Raw genomic sequence first — 16,546 nt, forward strand, 5'->3', positions numbered from 1 at the left:
TTTGTTTTATATTGATTTTTATAGAATTAAAAAAAATAATTTTAATATATTTAATATTAAAATTAAAATTTTTATGAATTTTAATGTTAAAAAAAATGAGTTTTAGATATTCATGAAAAAAAAAAGACATAATTTTGGCAACCTATTAATCAATTATACTGCCAAAAAAAAAAACCTATTAATCAATTGTAGCAAAATTTAAGCACAAATTAATATTAGATGGATATTAGTTTTCTTTTTGGCCCACACCAGATGGTAGAGTTTTTTGAAGAACACTAAATATTAATTTTTATATAAAAAAAAAGATTCCACACATTTCACCCGGACGAATAATTGATATATTATTATTATTTTTTATTTTATGGTTGAACCTTTAATAAGTCAAAAAAAGCAGTTGTTAGAGTTGTAAAGTCAATGAAATATTTTATAGTTGTGGAAACAAATTAAGAAAATATAATTAAATAATGTTTAATTAAAATGAGTGCAACATTTGAACTACTAAAAGAGTACATTTGTAGAAAAAAAATGGAAAGAAGCAAACAACAAGATTCATGAAACCCATTGAAGATATTAGATTAGTTTCAATTAGTCAAATAATTTTTTAATTAAGTAAATTCAACGCCATTGTTGAAGGAGTGAGCTCATCAAGCATGAGATAAGTTTAGTTTGGGGATTAATTTTTTTTAATTATGTTTAGTATAAAAATAATCACTATTTTGAGATAAAAAAAAGAAGTTTTTTATATTGAGATTTAAAATTTAAATTATTAAATGGTATTTTTTTTAAAAAATATCATATGAATTAATTGCATTAATTAAGTTTTGGGTTTAATTTTTCTAAAATTTGATGAATCAGTTATTAGGTAACCTTTAGTCTATAAATAGATAATTAATTTTTTAAATTTATTTGGGGGGTGTTGAAGTAATGGAAGTCAAATGAATTTATTATGGCCTTACAAAAAATTTTCTTCAATTTTAATTGAAAGCCGCCTAGAGCATCTCTCTTTGTTCTGAATATTTTATTTTAAGCCGGCTACAAAAATTAATCTTAATTCTTAGATCATACAACAATATTGACCAATAGTGGTATGGTTTGATAATAAAATATTAAAATTTTAATTTCAATAATCAAAATTGAATATTTATATAATATATATTTTTAAAAGAATAAATTAATTTATTTTAATAAATATTTATAAAGACCCATTAATCAAAAACAAAACTTTATGGTGAGCCAATTCAAGCATACGAATACTTTTTTTTTTTTTTTTTTGTGTGTAGCTAGTTAGATATCTCTCTCCCCTATGAAGATATTCTTAGGATTGGGAGTGAGGGAAATCTCTGAATGCAAACGACTAAGCATATCATTTAATTCACCCAACACGTAATGGGTTTTTTCTTTTATGATGATAGAAACAACCAAAGGTCATCCATCAACTTGTAATATTTGAATGGCTACTTTATCTTACTCATAAGATAAAATAAAAGGCAAAGAGATATGAGAATCCGAGGTATGCCATTACTTCCCTAAAAGCAAACAAAAATACCCACAAAATTCCAAGATTTGGATAGCTTTCTTTTTTTTTTTTGGGGGGGGGGGGGGGTATGAGAGAATTAATTTTTGTTTAAAGCTAAAACTATTAGCTTTTCCTTGCATGTTAATTTAATTAATTTAGTTAAAAAGCTATCTTTTTCTTTTTCTTTTTCTTTCTTTAAAATTTTTTTTTCTTTTGGGGTAAAGTTAGCTTATACTAGCCAGTCATACTCGTATATGCCTTATGTGAAGATAAGGGGTATTTTAGTTTAAATCATATTTGGTGATTGCTTCGTTAATTCAGATAGCATCCATAATTTTTTTTATTAAAGTATTTGGCAACTAGGGTGAAGGATGACAAAATTTGTTTCCATTACTTGTTTGCTTCGTCTTTAATGGCTTTTACTAATTTTTTTTTCACATTTCTTCCCTTATAAAAACAAGAATATGCTGTCATCTTGGCATGCCTAAATTAAATTCAGTTCATTTTTTATTTTAGGTGACGGAGGCTGGAACAAATGCACAAGATGGCCATGGGAATGCCTTTTTTTCTAGTCGAAAAATTATTAAGGTTATATATATAAAAAAGGTCACAACATAAAAAAAAAGTATTTGAACTCTCGATCTGTTGAATGTCATTTAAGGGAATGAATAAAGAATTAGATAAGTCAAAATAAATACAAACTTAAAAAAATGAACATATCCATATTTGACACACATCATATTTGATACTCCATTTTGAATCTTAATAATATAATAAATGAAAATATATAATTTTAATTAAATCCTTCAAAATTAAAAATCAAGATCCGTAGCTATATACTTTTCAATCTTACAAAATTAAAAATGTGTAAAGTACATGGTTTTCTTGATCTTTCATGTTCCTAACACTTTTCCACACAAATTCCTTTTGATTTCCTCGATCACACAAAAATTTCCCTTTCTTTGGTCTTCATTTGTGGCATATATAACCAAAAGTCTTAGTTAAGGTTACGAATTCTAAGATGGCTATGGTTTAGTTTTGTATGCAAATTAATTTCTAATGTTATCTACTATTAATTTTAAATAAATGCAAATGGGCGCAATACCAAGTCTTTTTACCTAAAAAATCTTTTGCTCAAATATTATAAACAACCTTTTCTTCACATAAATAATTTCTCCTCTCTCAAATATATTTCATAAACATAGAAAGTTTAAATTATTTACTCTGGTTCATACTAACTATATTTGTAGTTTATAAGAAAACTAGAATTGTTAAAGTCCCTTTGTTATCTATCATTCTTTTGTATATATGTCAACAAGCCTCCCTCCCTTTTTTTGCATTAATCCAACTTATACCTTAATTAATTAAGTAAAACACTATAATTGCATTATTTATAAGTTAGTTTTCATATATTAATTAATTTTTTAATTGCGATATTGTAATTTTTGAAAGGAAAAAATAAAAAGGCTTTTACTTAAAAAATTTTATAAATAATTTTTTTGGTGCAAAGGAGGACACGGTCTAAAAAGAATTGTAGATATATAACTTGTAAACTTAAAAGAAAAATCCAAAAGGTATTAATTTAGGTCCATAGGGCCACAACTTCTTTTTTTTTTTCAAATTGAATTAATCTTAAATCTAGTAAATTATCACCCTTTTTAACGGAGTGGTATATATTTATGATGAACTTCAAGTTATATAAATAGAATTTGAGTATGGGTTTGTATTTTATTGCAATTAAGCTTATTGTACCATCAGTTAAATATAAATATAAATTTTAGTAAAATTCATTCAATATAAAATTTTTTCAATTATAATTATAATGATTTTTTTTAATCACAACTATTGTAACTTTTTTTACTATTTTCAATCTCACCTTCTATTCAAACGGATTGATTGATTAATCATGCATTTTGTGCACATTAAATCCAACATACACCACCTCAGTTACTCTCAATGGTAGCCTCTACTATAACAATACTTTTCCCCTTTGAAACTATCTTTGCGTTTTATCTTAGGAAAAGCAAATGCTTAGCACTTTTGCACTTTTTCATTTTTCATTCACTATTCTGACCATCTACATCCTTAACAGGTGACAGTCACTGAACAAACCCATTATTAAATTCAAAGGTAATCTTAACTCTTGATTTGCTTTGAGAGCCCACCAATGATGCCAAACTTGTCTGCTTCCTTTGCCTAATTCATTTTCTTCGGGTGCCCCCTTTTTGCAATGGATTTCGTATGATTTCAATTGACAGTGCTGTCACTTGCATTCAACGAGATCATGTTTAGTGCCTTTGCCCTGTCTTGCACATTATACTAGTAACTGCGTCTTCTGATTAAGACTTGCTCAAAGGCGGTACTTTTTTATTTGCTTATTATCATGCTTTGTCTGGGACCAAAATTCCTTGGTTTTGATGTGGACTTACTCCAACAAGGGTTATCTGCAGCTTACCTGTTCTTATCATCAGATTATTACAAGAAACTATGTTGTTTTTAACAACTGGGTTAATGAGGATTTTGTTCTATCCTTCTCTTTCGTCAAAATATATTGATCAAATCAACTTGGATTTGGGGTCTGACCATCCTGATGCTAACAAAGATTAAGCTTGATGCCATGCAGACCAATTTAAAAACAAGATGATTTTATACTTATCTTTTACCGCCCTATATGATTTTGTGAAGAAATTTGGTTTCTTATTGAAAAAAAGGGTTATTTTAGATTGTTTTAGGTACATGTTTTTGGATCATTCACTTGTTTCAACTTTCAAAGATATTCTTCGGTGCTTAGTCTGATATTGATCCGATGGCCACACGAATCAGTTTGAAAACGAGATGATTTCATTGTCATCAAAAGAAGATGAACTCAAGTTTTACTATCTCATAAATGGATATGATTAATGTTTGATGCTAATTGAAGTTGGGCGTCGTCACGCCTAAAAAATTGTAAATATGTTGATATTTTGACCATTGCTGATAGATTTCGTGGGATATTAATCTTGTAGGATTTCTTCGTTAAGATATAATCTTTTCAAAGTTAGATAATAGACATCATAGTTAAGGTTGAATAGCCGCAATGAATCTTGCAGTTGAATATTGGAGCTGAGAATCTTGTGACATCATTTTTTTCCTTCCAATTTTCTTGATGAGAACAAACACAATAAGACACAAGGCAAAGACATAATTTGATTTCATGAACAAAAATGTTTTCTTGTAATAACGTAAACAAGATATCTTTTGCTACTTGGGATTGGAATTACCAATCTTACTTGCATTACTCTTATCTATTATGGGTCAGAACTTGCTAGCCTACCAGCTTTAGCAAATGTCCAAAGGTAATTGCTTGAAAGGGAAAAAAATGGAGCTTTAACAATCCTGTCTTGACATGATTTGATTTTCTTAGATAAACAATTATTTAATAATTCCAAATCATTGAATCCGAAGCTTAATTTAATTGATTTATGTCGTCACTCTCAAAAAATAACATGCAGATATAAGATTTACTTATTATCTTTTCCTTTATTCTCATATTATGGTTTCTCTAACACAAAAAAAAAAAAAAAATCCAAATCCTTTTGTATCATGTAATGATCAGGTAAGTCTTAATAGTCTTCTGTCATTTATGCAGATTTGTTTTGCATTGATGCTAATTGGATCTTGGAATTCAATGTTGGTTTTGACAGAAAAAAGGGGTGCTTGGAAACCGTGTGCATCCTTGCTGTAGCAAGTGCTGGATAACTATGAAGTTTGTAATATTGAAATTGGGGTACCATATACTATACGACTTTGTGATTTCTTTTGGAAACTAAATCTGATTGCCTCATGTCATGAATCTTATCCAAGAAATGTGCAGAAAACGCACTAGATGGAACAAAATCAGCATTATAATTAAGTCATTGGCGTGGTTTAGACTTTTATCTGGACATCCAATTAACTTAGTTGCCTGCATATTGCCATTTGATTAAGTCACAACAACACTATTTGATTCCATATTGCCTGCATTTGTCTAAATGAAGTAGTATCTTCTTACCTGAAATTCTAATCGCCAATCTGTGCCGCATAATGGAAATTTGATTCTCTTCTTCTCAGTCAATAATCAGCTTATATCCAAGGTTCATGTTCAGAGTTGTCTGTGATGCAGATTATTACGACAAACTGTGCCCCCTATTTGGTAAATCGCTGAGAATGAATTCAATTATATCTAAATTAGAAACAAATCCAAATGATCAACTTTATTTAAGATCATTCAAACAGATAAAAAAATGTCCTGGTTCATCTTTAGGCAAACATTCTATTCCATGTCCTTGGAATTCCTAACATATATAGGAGAAAAAGTAGTAACTGGATTGGCAATTTAACAATCAACAAAAAAAGGGGTAAGAACCCATTTAATCTGGCTCCAGATGCTAAAGATAGGAGTAGGAATGATTGAAAAGTAGTACTAATTTATATATATATATATATATATAATACAATAATTTCCCTTTAGATGATATGTAGTATCTTGTGTGGTTAATTTGAGGTATTCCCACTGCCAATTATTGTTTCCACTTCAAGTTGGTCTCAAATAGAGCAGTCTAAATCCATCCATCAATTTGATATGAAAGCCTTCATTTGAGATGGATGGGTAACAGTTGGTGCACTTTTGCTAGCATTCAAAGGGGTAATTTTTATTCAAGTCTGGAAATTAATAAGATTTTGTCCTATGCCTTGAAAATTCCACCATCGGCCAATGACAAAGCCTATGACAGCAGTGTTTCATAACAATGATTTAGAGTTTGAACTTTACAATATCATTATTCAGTCTTTGGAACAATTGCAATGATGGCTCATCTTCAGTTTATGGCGTGCTTTTTCTCTGTTATTTATGAAAAAACAGCATATTCCCAGAAATGGAATGGCTTTATTTGATTTGAAACAACCCATCATCTTCTCCTTGCAATCAAGTCATAAAAGAGAAATCTCCAGTAATGCCAACATGTTGAACCTGTCAAGTTTCAAGCATTCCCACCAAGAGATTTAATTAAACTCAAGTTATGATGAATTAGAACCGTCCAATGATCTCTCATTTTGGTATATGATAACCTTCAACTTGTATGCCATTTTTCCCTGTTCAAATATGATAGTTCTTGAATTTCATAAGCATGAATTTTCAAAGGACAATTATGTAGTTTTGAGGTTGAGCTGGTTCTGTCCTGTAAACCTATCTGTGAAAAATAACAATCAATAATGCATAGGCTTGTTGCTTCAAATTTGGGTTTCATGAACAAGTATCATAATCAAGATCAACCTGCAGATTTCAGAAATTAAAACTAGTAGCAGTTTTATTGGCCTTGGAATTACAAGCAAGATTTTCGTTCACTAAGCTGAAGTGGTCGTAAGATTTGTTACGCATTTCTTGCGGATGAATATATTAACCGTCAAGTCAACATCTATAGATCATCGTTATGTTAGTAATTATCTTAATTAATCCAATATTTGATTAATATAAACAAATTAACTGTTTATATCAGTGCAAGATAAAATCCGATCATAAATATCTTATTCGGACCCTTCACTCTCATTTTATTTGCTTTCATTCATTATCTTTTGTTAACTTAAACATTGGAATGCGTCTTGGAATCCTAACTCCGGAGCTTGCCTGACCATTCTTTTTATTACACATCACTCTAGCTTTTTTCAAGTCAACCATCCAATCAACTTTCCCAAAGCATCTAATCATTAAACCCGGAAATACCATCGACAAGATTGATATTGTAAGTGGTTTAAGTAGCAGTTATATTGTATCTTCTCATGTCTCTAGCAGCCCTTCATCATGAAAATTAAACCCATATTCTCCCAGGCAATTTGTTGTTAATTCCAAATATTGGAGAACCGAGATATATTTTTATAATGATGGAATTTGTCATCAACAAAATATATTTTCTTGCTTCTTAAAGACATTGAAAGCAGCGAAAATGCAGAACTATATTCTTTTCCACTTAGGTGCATAGAATTCGACTAGCCAGCTATGTTTTTTTTTTTTTTTTTTTTCTCTTGGGTATGGCGTAATATAATGTTACCAAACCCGAGAAAATCTTCAGGGTAAGACAAAATTTGGTGGTAAATGACGAAAATTTCCACTCAATTATGTGAATCATCTTCCTCTCTGCTTTGCAAGAGAATATCCAACGACAGTGGACAGCGACGTAAAATGAATGGGGTTAGATTTTAGAATACGAATTCCCTTGTGAAGTAACATGCCTGAATTATGGACGGCAACGGAATTAGTCGAGAAGAATTTTTGTTCGTTTTAAATTTGATTTAATTTTATAAATTTAATATTAAAATATTATTTTTATATAAAAATTTGATTCGATTTATATATATTTAAATTTATAATCAATTCAAATGAAATTAATAAAATATTAATATTTTAATATAAAATATTATTTTTAAATATAAATATAAATATAAAATTAAATAAATAATAAATATATATAATTGGTTGGATAGATTTACATAAAATCTAATCTTGATTTTTTTTTTAAATATTCGATTTAAATTTTGATTTAAAAAAAATCTATCTTATAAAATTGAGTTGAGTTAAAACTTACTGGGTATGGACTGGATTATTAACGTTAATCCAGATAGTCAATTGCTTAGAATTCATAAATGATAATAGAAAAAAAAATGTGCTTTTACAAGTTTAAACCCTGATTTTGAAGCTTACATTAAAAAAAAAAAAAAAAAAGAGTTCAGTGATTCTCAATTAAGCTGTCTTTGAATGGTGGTTTTGATTATAATTGAGTTAGATATCCCACAGATCTGCCTAACAAACTTAATTTAGGGAACCGAAGTTAACATAATTGCCTTAAGCAGAAAGGCCTCTTTAAACTATTCGGCTGAATACCTTTTTTTATATCACTGATATAAAATGTAAAATGGCAATCAATAGAATATACTTCCCAAACCATTGAGTGATTATTTAGTTTTACTTGGGTTTTTTTTTTTTTTTCATATTTATCGTTCATTTTGTTAATAAAATATTAAAATTTAATTATTGATAATCTCAAATATTAAAAAAAATTATTAACTTTACAGCAAACCATGGATTAAAAGTGGGTGTGATTTATTATAGGATCTGAGTTTTCTGCAAATGATTAAGAATTCAATTTCCAAACTACAAGGTAGATAATTGTCAATTTGTCATGATTACTGTAACTCATCCCCACAGGTTTTTTTACTGAATAAACCGGTTTTTACCGTAATTATTTACTAATTTACTATACGCATGACCCCCAATACATACATAAGTAATGATGGTAGGGAATTGGGAACCAAGGCTCAGTTATCTCTGTTTCCTTTAATAATTTTCAAATTTAAAGTTAGATATATTATATATGTTCTAATAATTTAAAATTAACATAATATATAACATATGCTCAAAGCATAGAAATCTTAGTATCATTGCCTCACGTGCTGATCAGCAGCTATGATTGATGGGGACGACTTAATTTGTTGAACTAAGCAAAACATTAAGACACCATTATCTCCTCGCACGAGTAATAAATTCAAAACTAATTAGTGTTAACTTCAAAAAAAAAAATTAGTGTTCAAGAGTGCACAATTAACATTAAACCTTTTTCAAGAAAAAAAAAAAGGGCATATGAAAATAAAGATGGAAAATTAACATTTTAATATGATTGATTTAAATTATCATTTTAAAAAGTGATATTTAATTTATAATTCTTTTTTTTTAATCATTAAGGTGCAAGTTTAATAGTTGGCTCTATTTCTCAAGGATTACAAACGTATTCAAATTCATCGAATTTCGATCTTATAGAATTAATTTTTTTAAAAAATTAAGTTTTGGATTGAATCGATTTTTTTTATTTTAAAGTTTGAATTGAATTTTAAGTAAATTGGCCTAGTAATATATATTAAAATATTTTTATTATTTATTTAATTTTATATTTATATATTATATTAATACAATTATTATATAATACTTTAATTTAAAATATTAATTTAATAAAAATACTACATTTATGTATAATTAAAATATAATTTATATTAAAAAATAATATTTTATAAATATTATTTTAAATTTAAATTATTAAATTAATTTTGAATCAAATTAGGTCAATCATAAATTTATATAAATACGAATTAAGTCAAATCAAATATAAAAATAATATTTTAATATTAAATAAGGTCGAATCAAAATTAGATATTTATTTTATAAAATTGGATCGAAATCTGGGTTGGAAGTTGGAATCCCACCTCTCCCACTTTTAACCTTCTGAGATGGAAATATTTAGTTGAATGCTTTAATGTGTTTAGCTAGCTAGTGCGTTTTACTGGCGTTTGTCCTATATGCCGGCATTGTTAGCTTTGGTATGCGCATATATGCCGTAGATGAAGACACGTACATCAGGCCAGGCTCTGCCAAAGCATATGCATCCACTAAGATATTCGATTCCTGAATCATCATCTGCTAAAACCACTACTGTCATCTCTTAATATTACTCATCTGTTCAATTTTCCATCTAAACCATAACATTTTTCGAGGATTAGCTGATTAGACTGACTCGCATCTTTTTCTACTCTTTCTTCTACCATTTTACCATGCTTTAATTTATGTATATAAAGATCAAGTTCGAGTTATCTTGGAGACATGAGAACCCTGGTCAGTAGACTAAAAATTTGACAAAAATTTCGTGTATCTCTGGAAGCTAAACAGGAAAAATCTGGATTTGAATTTGGTTTTTGGAATTGAGCACCACCGTCTTGATTCTGAAATATTCTTAAATTTTACAAAAATTTCATAATATTCTGCCAAGCTAAAAGTAGGACCAGGGGGGCATCCTTGCCTGCAGTAAGCAAAGATGTTCTGAAGACAAGAGAGCACAGCATAAAATAGCATAATGAGGGAAACAGAAATTTTGGTGACAAAAAAAAAAGGATCATGTGCTTATAAGAGCAATATTTCCCTGTCAGGATAAAGAAGAATCTCGGCCAATTACCACAATTATTTATGTTTCTCACTTTTTTGTGTGTACTTTGATATTCCGGCATGACAGAGAGGCCACGTAAGTTAATGATGATGATTTTCACTGTCGTTTTTATCTCTAATTTGACTAACTTTTTGTCCTCAAACAGCTTATTCCATGTTCTCATCATACCTCAAATCCATTTTTCTACTAAATTTTAAGACATCACATGCAAAAGCAAATTCATTTCCCAGTTTTTGTTTATTTGTTACTCAGTGGCATAATATTGTATAAAGTAGGGTCTTTAGTTTGATTGGAGAATAACAGCCATTGGATATGTGGATATAGCATGAACAGTACTAATCTTGTGAATGAACATAAACATGCTAGATTCTCTTTCATTCTCGAATCAGCCAATACCTTTGGAAAACTTTCAGACTCCAAATCCTTGCTCTCATTTATAAATGGTTAGTTGGGGTTCATATTCTTTCCAAGGAAAGGTAGCTAGAAAAGCTACATATATAGAGCTGATACAATATACCAGCTTCTGAACCATAAATAATAAAATAACTACCCCTCTCTTTCTCTTTCTCTAATAATTTGTGGTGTTTTGCCCAAAGAATTCAGATTTGCTTGCAAACATTGGAAGAAAGGGAAAGAAGATGTCAATGGCTCCTATAGGCAATAAATGCACCAGGAAAGAAGTCAATAGAGGAGCATGGACAGTTGAAGAAGACCAAAAGCTTGCTCAAGTCATTGAAATTCATGGTCCAAGAAGGTGGAAATCAGTGGCAGCAAAAGCAGGTTCATTGAGAATGATTTGTTGAGCTCATTCTTAGAGCCACATATCAGACAATCTTTTTAACTTAAAAAATGATTTCCATTTGGTTTCAGGACTGAACAGATGTGGAAAGAGTTGCAGACTGAGATGGATGAATTATCTTAGGCCCAATATAAAGAGAGGCAACATATCAGACCAAGAAGAAGACTTGATACTAAGGCTGCATAAACTACTTGGAAACAGGTAACTTATACATATCTGGTTACTTTTTCCTCTCCCTATAACAATAGTACATTTTGACTTGTGGAATTAATTGATCAACGACTGAATCACATTAGTTATCAATTAGGTGGTCTTTGATTGCTGGAAGACTACCAGGTCGAACTGATAATGAAATCAAGAACTATTGGAATTCCCGTTTGAGCAAGAAAATAAAGCAGAATGAGAAGCAAAACAGAGGTTCAAGAATGCAAGAATCAGTGATTAAGAATTCTAAGGTAAGCGAGGTGGACTTGGTAGCGAAGGAAAGTGAAGAAGGCACGTCCAAGAGAGATGATGACCCCACATCCTGCTTCATTGGTGATACCTTCTTCGATTTTTATAGCAAGGAGCCTTTTAGTTTGGAGTGGATGAGTCAATTTCTTGAAATGGATGAGAGCTGGTGTAGCTTTCCATGACATTGATGCCTTGTCTTTTTACATCAAGTTGTTGTAGTTATGCACATTTGTTCTTCAGCTGCTATGGCCAAAGAGTCTTTGGTAATCCAAGGAAAATCCTCCAGTTTCAGTTCTCTGTCCTAATGGTGACTAAGGTTTTTCCTTGGATTAACAATTGGAATATCATCTTTCCTTTTTTTTTTCCCCATCCAAGTATAATTCGGATTGTTCTATTTCAAAGGGTAGGCTTGGCTACTCCCAACAAGAAATCTGCAATTGTCTTGTTCATCTCCAATTTCGACCTTGGAACTGTCCAGAAGTGAAAGTCTGCCATTAAAAAACGATGAAAAGATCAAACGCTGATCATTAAAGTTGGAAAAGTGAAGTTGTGTTTTATTATTTCAGACATAAACTAAAGAGAAAAGCAACAAGACTTGGTAGGGGCTCACACTAAAATGAGTTTAATGCTTAAACGACATCATTATACTTGCAACTCTTTTGATATCTTTTTCCTTCTGCCTTTGGCACTAGTGTGTATCTACATGCTCTCAAGGTATAACAATGGCGCCACAACTCCATGGCGATTCATTAAGATCCAAAATAAACCAAAAAACATAACACAACGTAGATTTGTCTATATATATAGTTCTTTCTGTCATGTATGATGAAATTAGATTAGTTTGATTTCATTGTTTACTTAAAATGCAGATTGACACTGAAAAATGTTTGGCGGAAAAGGAGAGTAATTGGAAACCATTAACTTCTCAAGATGAAAAGCTGGTTTTATCAGCCTTCCGCAGATGGCCCATTTCTCTCCTTCCAAGGTTGAGACTCGCAGCTGTAGAAGATTCGCCAGAGGGTTTTCCACTGGTGGCTTTACAAAATGACCTTTCTTAATTATCCCTTAACATCATTTTCATCTGCTCTGGGTCTGCCCCTATTAGCCAATTGGTCTTGTTTTCATCCAACTCAGACACATTTTTCCTGTTTCAAGTCCAGACACAGAGAAGCTTGGATAAAAATAATTACTTCACATAAACAAATGTCACTTTCATTTAATTATGACAGAAAACAAATAAAATGTCCTATGGTTATAGGGTAAGAAAAAATGACAATAATATCAACACTGCCAATTCTTGAGTCTCAAATCCAAATTTCAAGTGGGAAACATTTTATTCTTGAGTCTCAAATGTTAGTCCATGAACAGAACCTGAAGTGCTTTTGTGGATCAAGGCAGACCAAGGGGGAGTTTTGTCCCCTTCTGTGTTACATTGCATTCCAAAAGCGAATTATGTTGAGAAAGAATTGGAAAAACAAAAGAGGAAAAGTAAGCACCACTGCACTGCCTAATGCCTTGCACCCCAACTGCATGGCCCTCCCTACAATCATCAGTCCCCCTCAAACTTTTAAGACTTTTTAAAGTTACTCATTCTGGAAAATATATAGTACTTTGAGAAAATAAAAGTTATCTAAAACAAAACAAAGTTACTGTGGTGAATTTGGGTCGATTAGGATTATCACCTTTTAACCTTTGTTATAGACTTTGGGCCATTTGGGCTCTAATGAGTTTAAGTGAACGTTTGCTTAAATCTCTGGTTTAATACTATTTGAATTTGCAAACACAGCAGAAATTTGAAGAAACATGTTGAATTCTATGATAGCATACAAGCTGGTTTACTAACATCTACCATTAAAATCTAACATAAAAAAACCTTGATCTTGTCTCCTTTAAATTTACCTTAAAATCTACCGTTAGCCCTTCTCCTCCAACATAGAAGTAAGACAAGAAAAACATTTAATCTAACAAAATCAATCATATTTAGTAAATAGCAATAGTTCCCATATCCCATCGACATGGGAAATTGAAGATGCTCTCATGGTTCCATTACAATCTATGGCAGGGATTGATTAAGAATATATGCATTTGATTAATTTCCCTTTAGAAGAAAAACTATATTTGCATGTACATATATCAACTTGATCACCATTATAGGACCAAATTTTGTGGGATAGTTGTGGAGGGCAGAAAAAAGAAAACACATTTTGAACAGACCTGAATCCCTGATACACGCACAAAAAGCATCACTTTTACAGTTATAATATAATGAAATTGCAAACAATGTGATTATGATTATTTGATTTGTATATATATATAACGGATGGAGTTGCCACCAATCTTTTTTAGTTAGGTGTGATTGATCACCTAAAGAATTTATCATCTTAAGAAACTCCTAAGCTTGACTAAAGATTCTTAAAAGAATAGGTTCGAGTTTACTAATCAAAACATGATTCGGGAGTTTGATTACGTGTGCAGAATGTTATAGCACCCCCATATACCTATCCGAAAGATGGTATCATTTTATTTTAAATTTATCATAGGATCTCGATTCTAATGATTTTAAGTTTTTTTATGTTGAAATATTGAAAATAATTTATAAGATTCTTCCTTCAATTTGGTAGAATTCTTAAAAATATTTCTTCACATCAAGAGTATTTAAGGATCACATTTATTTTTTTAAGAGGCTCCATCGTCAGAAAAAAAGTTTAATTATTTTTTTGATTTTTTGGTTGAAAATATATTTAATTATTCCACAATTTGGGCTAAATTAAAAATATTTTTTTAATTTCTAAATTTTTCACCATTTGGGTCTATTTAAAAATTCTCTATTTTTTTGTTGGATTTCTAAATTTTTCACAATTTGGGCTTATTTCTAAATTTTTCATCATTTTGGTCAATTTAAAAATATTTTCTCTTCATTTATTTTTTATCTTTGGAAGAAAAATAATATGACAATTATTTTTTATTGAAATTTTATTTAAATTCATCCACCATTTAGGACAAATTTAAAGAAATTTCTCACGTAGAGATTTCTTAAGAATTTATCATTTGAAATTTTTAAGAATCTCATCATTGGATAATTATAAAATATTTTCAACCAAATTTGAAAAAGAATACAATTACTTTTATTGAAATTTCATATAAATTATTTTATCATTTGGGACAAATTTAGAGAAAATTTCTCATATAGAGATTTTATTAGAAATTTACCATTTGAAATTTCTAAGAATCTCATCATTGGGTAATTTGTATTTAATTTCAAAATTTTTATCAAAATTTTTTATTTTTATTTTTATTCTTGTTTTGAAAATAAATATTAATTATTATTATTAAAACTCTATCTAAATTATTCCCTCATTTGGGATAAATTTAGATAAAATTTCTCACATAAAAATTTTATAGAAATTTATCATTTGAAATTTTTATAAATTTTTGGATAATTAATATTTATTCCCAAAATTTATTTTATTTTTTACTTTTTTTATTTTTATTTTTTCCTAAAATTTAATCATGCAAAAATACTTTAAATAAATAAAGTGAAAAAAAAACCCAAAACAGGAGGCTGCTCAGCTTGGCTCAACTGTAAGAAAAAAAGCTAGAACGGCTCGAAAAGCAGCTCGGCTTGACTCGGTTTGAGACAAAGATTGAAAAAAATCACCAAAATCTAGGAATTTTCTAGATTTTTCCAAAAAAAATTCTCTTCTTTTTTTTTTAAACCCCAAAAAATCTTTGAAAATTTTTTTTGACTGTTTTCTCTTATTTCTACCTCTCTTTCTAACTTTTTGTGTGTGTTTGTGTGATCTGTGTAAACATATATTTATAAGGTTTTGAATATGAGAACTCCAATCTAGAAAGGAATCCAAATTTCCTTTGAATTTTAACCTTAAACCCAATTTCAACTTTACAAACTAATTTCAACAATTTCACACAAACTCAACTACCTTTTTCTTCATTTTTTTTGTTTTTTTTATTAGCAAAAATCAAAAGTAGACCTCTGGATAGATTGGAGTGTCTACATATATAAGTGTGAACTCCAAAATTATTAATAGTAATCTACTAATATACCCCATAAAATTTTAAATTAATGCATTTATCCTTAAATATATAATTTTTATTAATTTATTTAAGTTTAATTTAAATCAATTAAAAATAAAAATAGAATTTATGAGAAATAAAAGTACTTTAAATTTAAACTTTAAAATTTTAAAAATTTAAAAGTAATTGACTAAAATACTTTTAGTAAATATTTTTATAAAATTTAATTTAAATAATTTTTTTATTATTAGACTTTTTTTAATAATTAAAATAAAAAATTGCTAAAATTGATTGACTAATCCCTTAATAAAATTTTTATTCCAAAAATATTAAAATTGTTTGATTAAAGATCTTTAATGATTTTGTTATAAAATTTAATTTAAATGATTTTATTTTTATTATTAAACTCTTTTGTCTATAAGTAAAATGATTTTTCATATCAAATAAAAATACAAATAAAACGATATAAAAGCTTAATGTGTTTAAGAATAAAATAATTATATAAAATTTGTTTCTTTAATTGTTGCAAATATAATTGTATAAGTAATTTATGTTGATAAATAAATTTATTCAAAATAATCATAATTAAGTCATTTAAGCATATCTTTTAATTTTTTTCTTTCAATTTTTTGTTTTAATATATTAACTATATATGTATGATAATGATTTTACTATCTATATACTTTATTAGTTGATAATTTAATTATTGATAATATAATTAAATCTTTTTAGTCCATTGAAATA

The 16,546-nt window shown here is 28.8% G+C and overlaps 1 protein-coding gene across 1 annotated transcript; it reads left to right on the forward strand.

Annotated features, from left to right (window-relative positions):
- Positions 1-10,909: 10,909 nt before the first annotated feature.
- On the forward strand, positions 10,910-12,569 carry LOC111300405 (transcription factor MYB114-like). Its single transcript, XM_022896043.2, has 3 exons — positions 10,910-11,295; positions 11,386-11,515; positions 11,622-12,569. The coding sequence occupies exons 1-3, from the start codon at positions 11,154-11,156 to the stop codon at positions 11,947-11,949; spliced, it is 600 nt and encodes a 199-aa protein (XP_022751778.1). The 5' UTR covers positions 10,910-11,153; the 3' UTR covers positions 11,950-12,569.
- The last annotated feature ends 3,977 nt before the right edge of the window (positions 12,570-16,546 follow it).

This window comes from Durio zibethinus, chromosome 18, assembly GCF_047325235.1.
Source record: "Durio zibethinus cultivar Kanyao isolate XHJ-2024 chromosome 18, ASM4732523v1, whole genome shotgun sequence".
Classification (NCBI taxonomy): domain Eukaryota; kingdom Viridiplantae; phylum Streptophyta; class Magnoliopsida; order Malvales; family Malvaceae; genus Durio; species Durio zibethinus.

What these genes read in the sequence shown, in the direction of transcription:
- LOC111300405 (XM_022896043.2), top strand. Translation starts at nt 11,154, where the DNA reads ATGTCAATGGCTCCTATAGGCAATAAATGCACCAGGAAAGAAGTCAAT. An exon ending in ATCAGTGGCAGCAAAAGCAG is followed by an intron (nt 11,296 to 11,385) that starts GTTCATTGAGAA and finishes ATTTGGTTTCAG; the next exon opens with GACTGAACAGATGTGGAAAG. An exon ending in CATAAACTACTTGGAAACAG is followed by an intron (nt 11,516 to 11,621) that starts GTAACTTATACA and finishes GTTATCAATTAG; the next exon opens with GTGGTCTTTGATTGCTGGAA.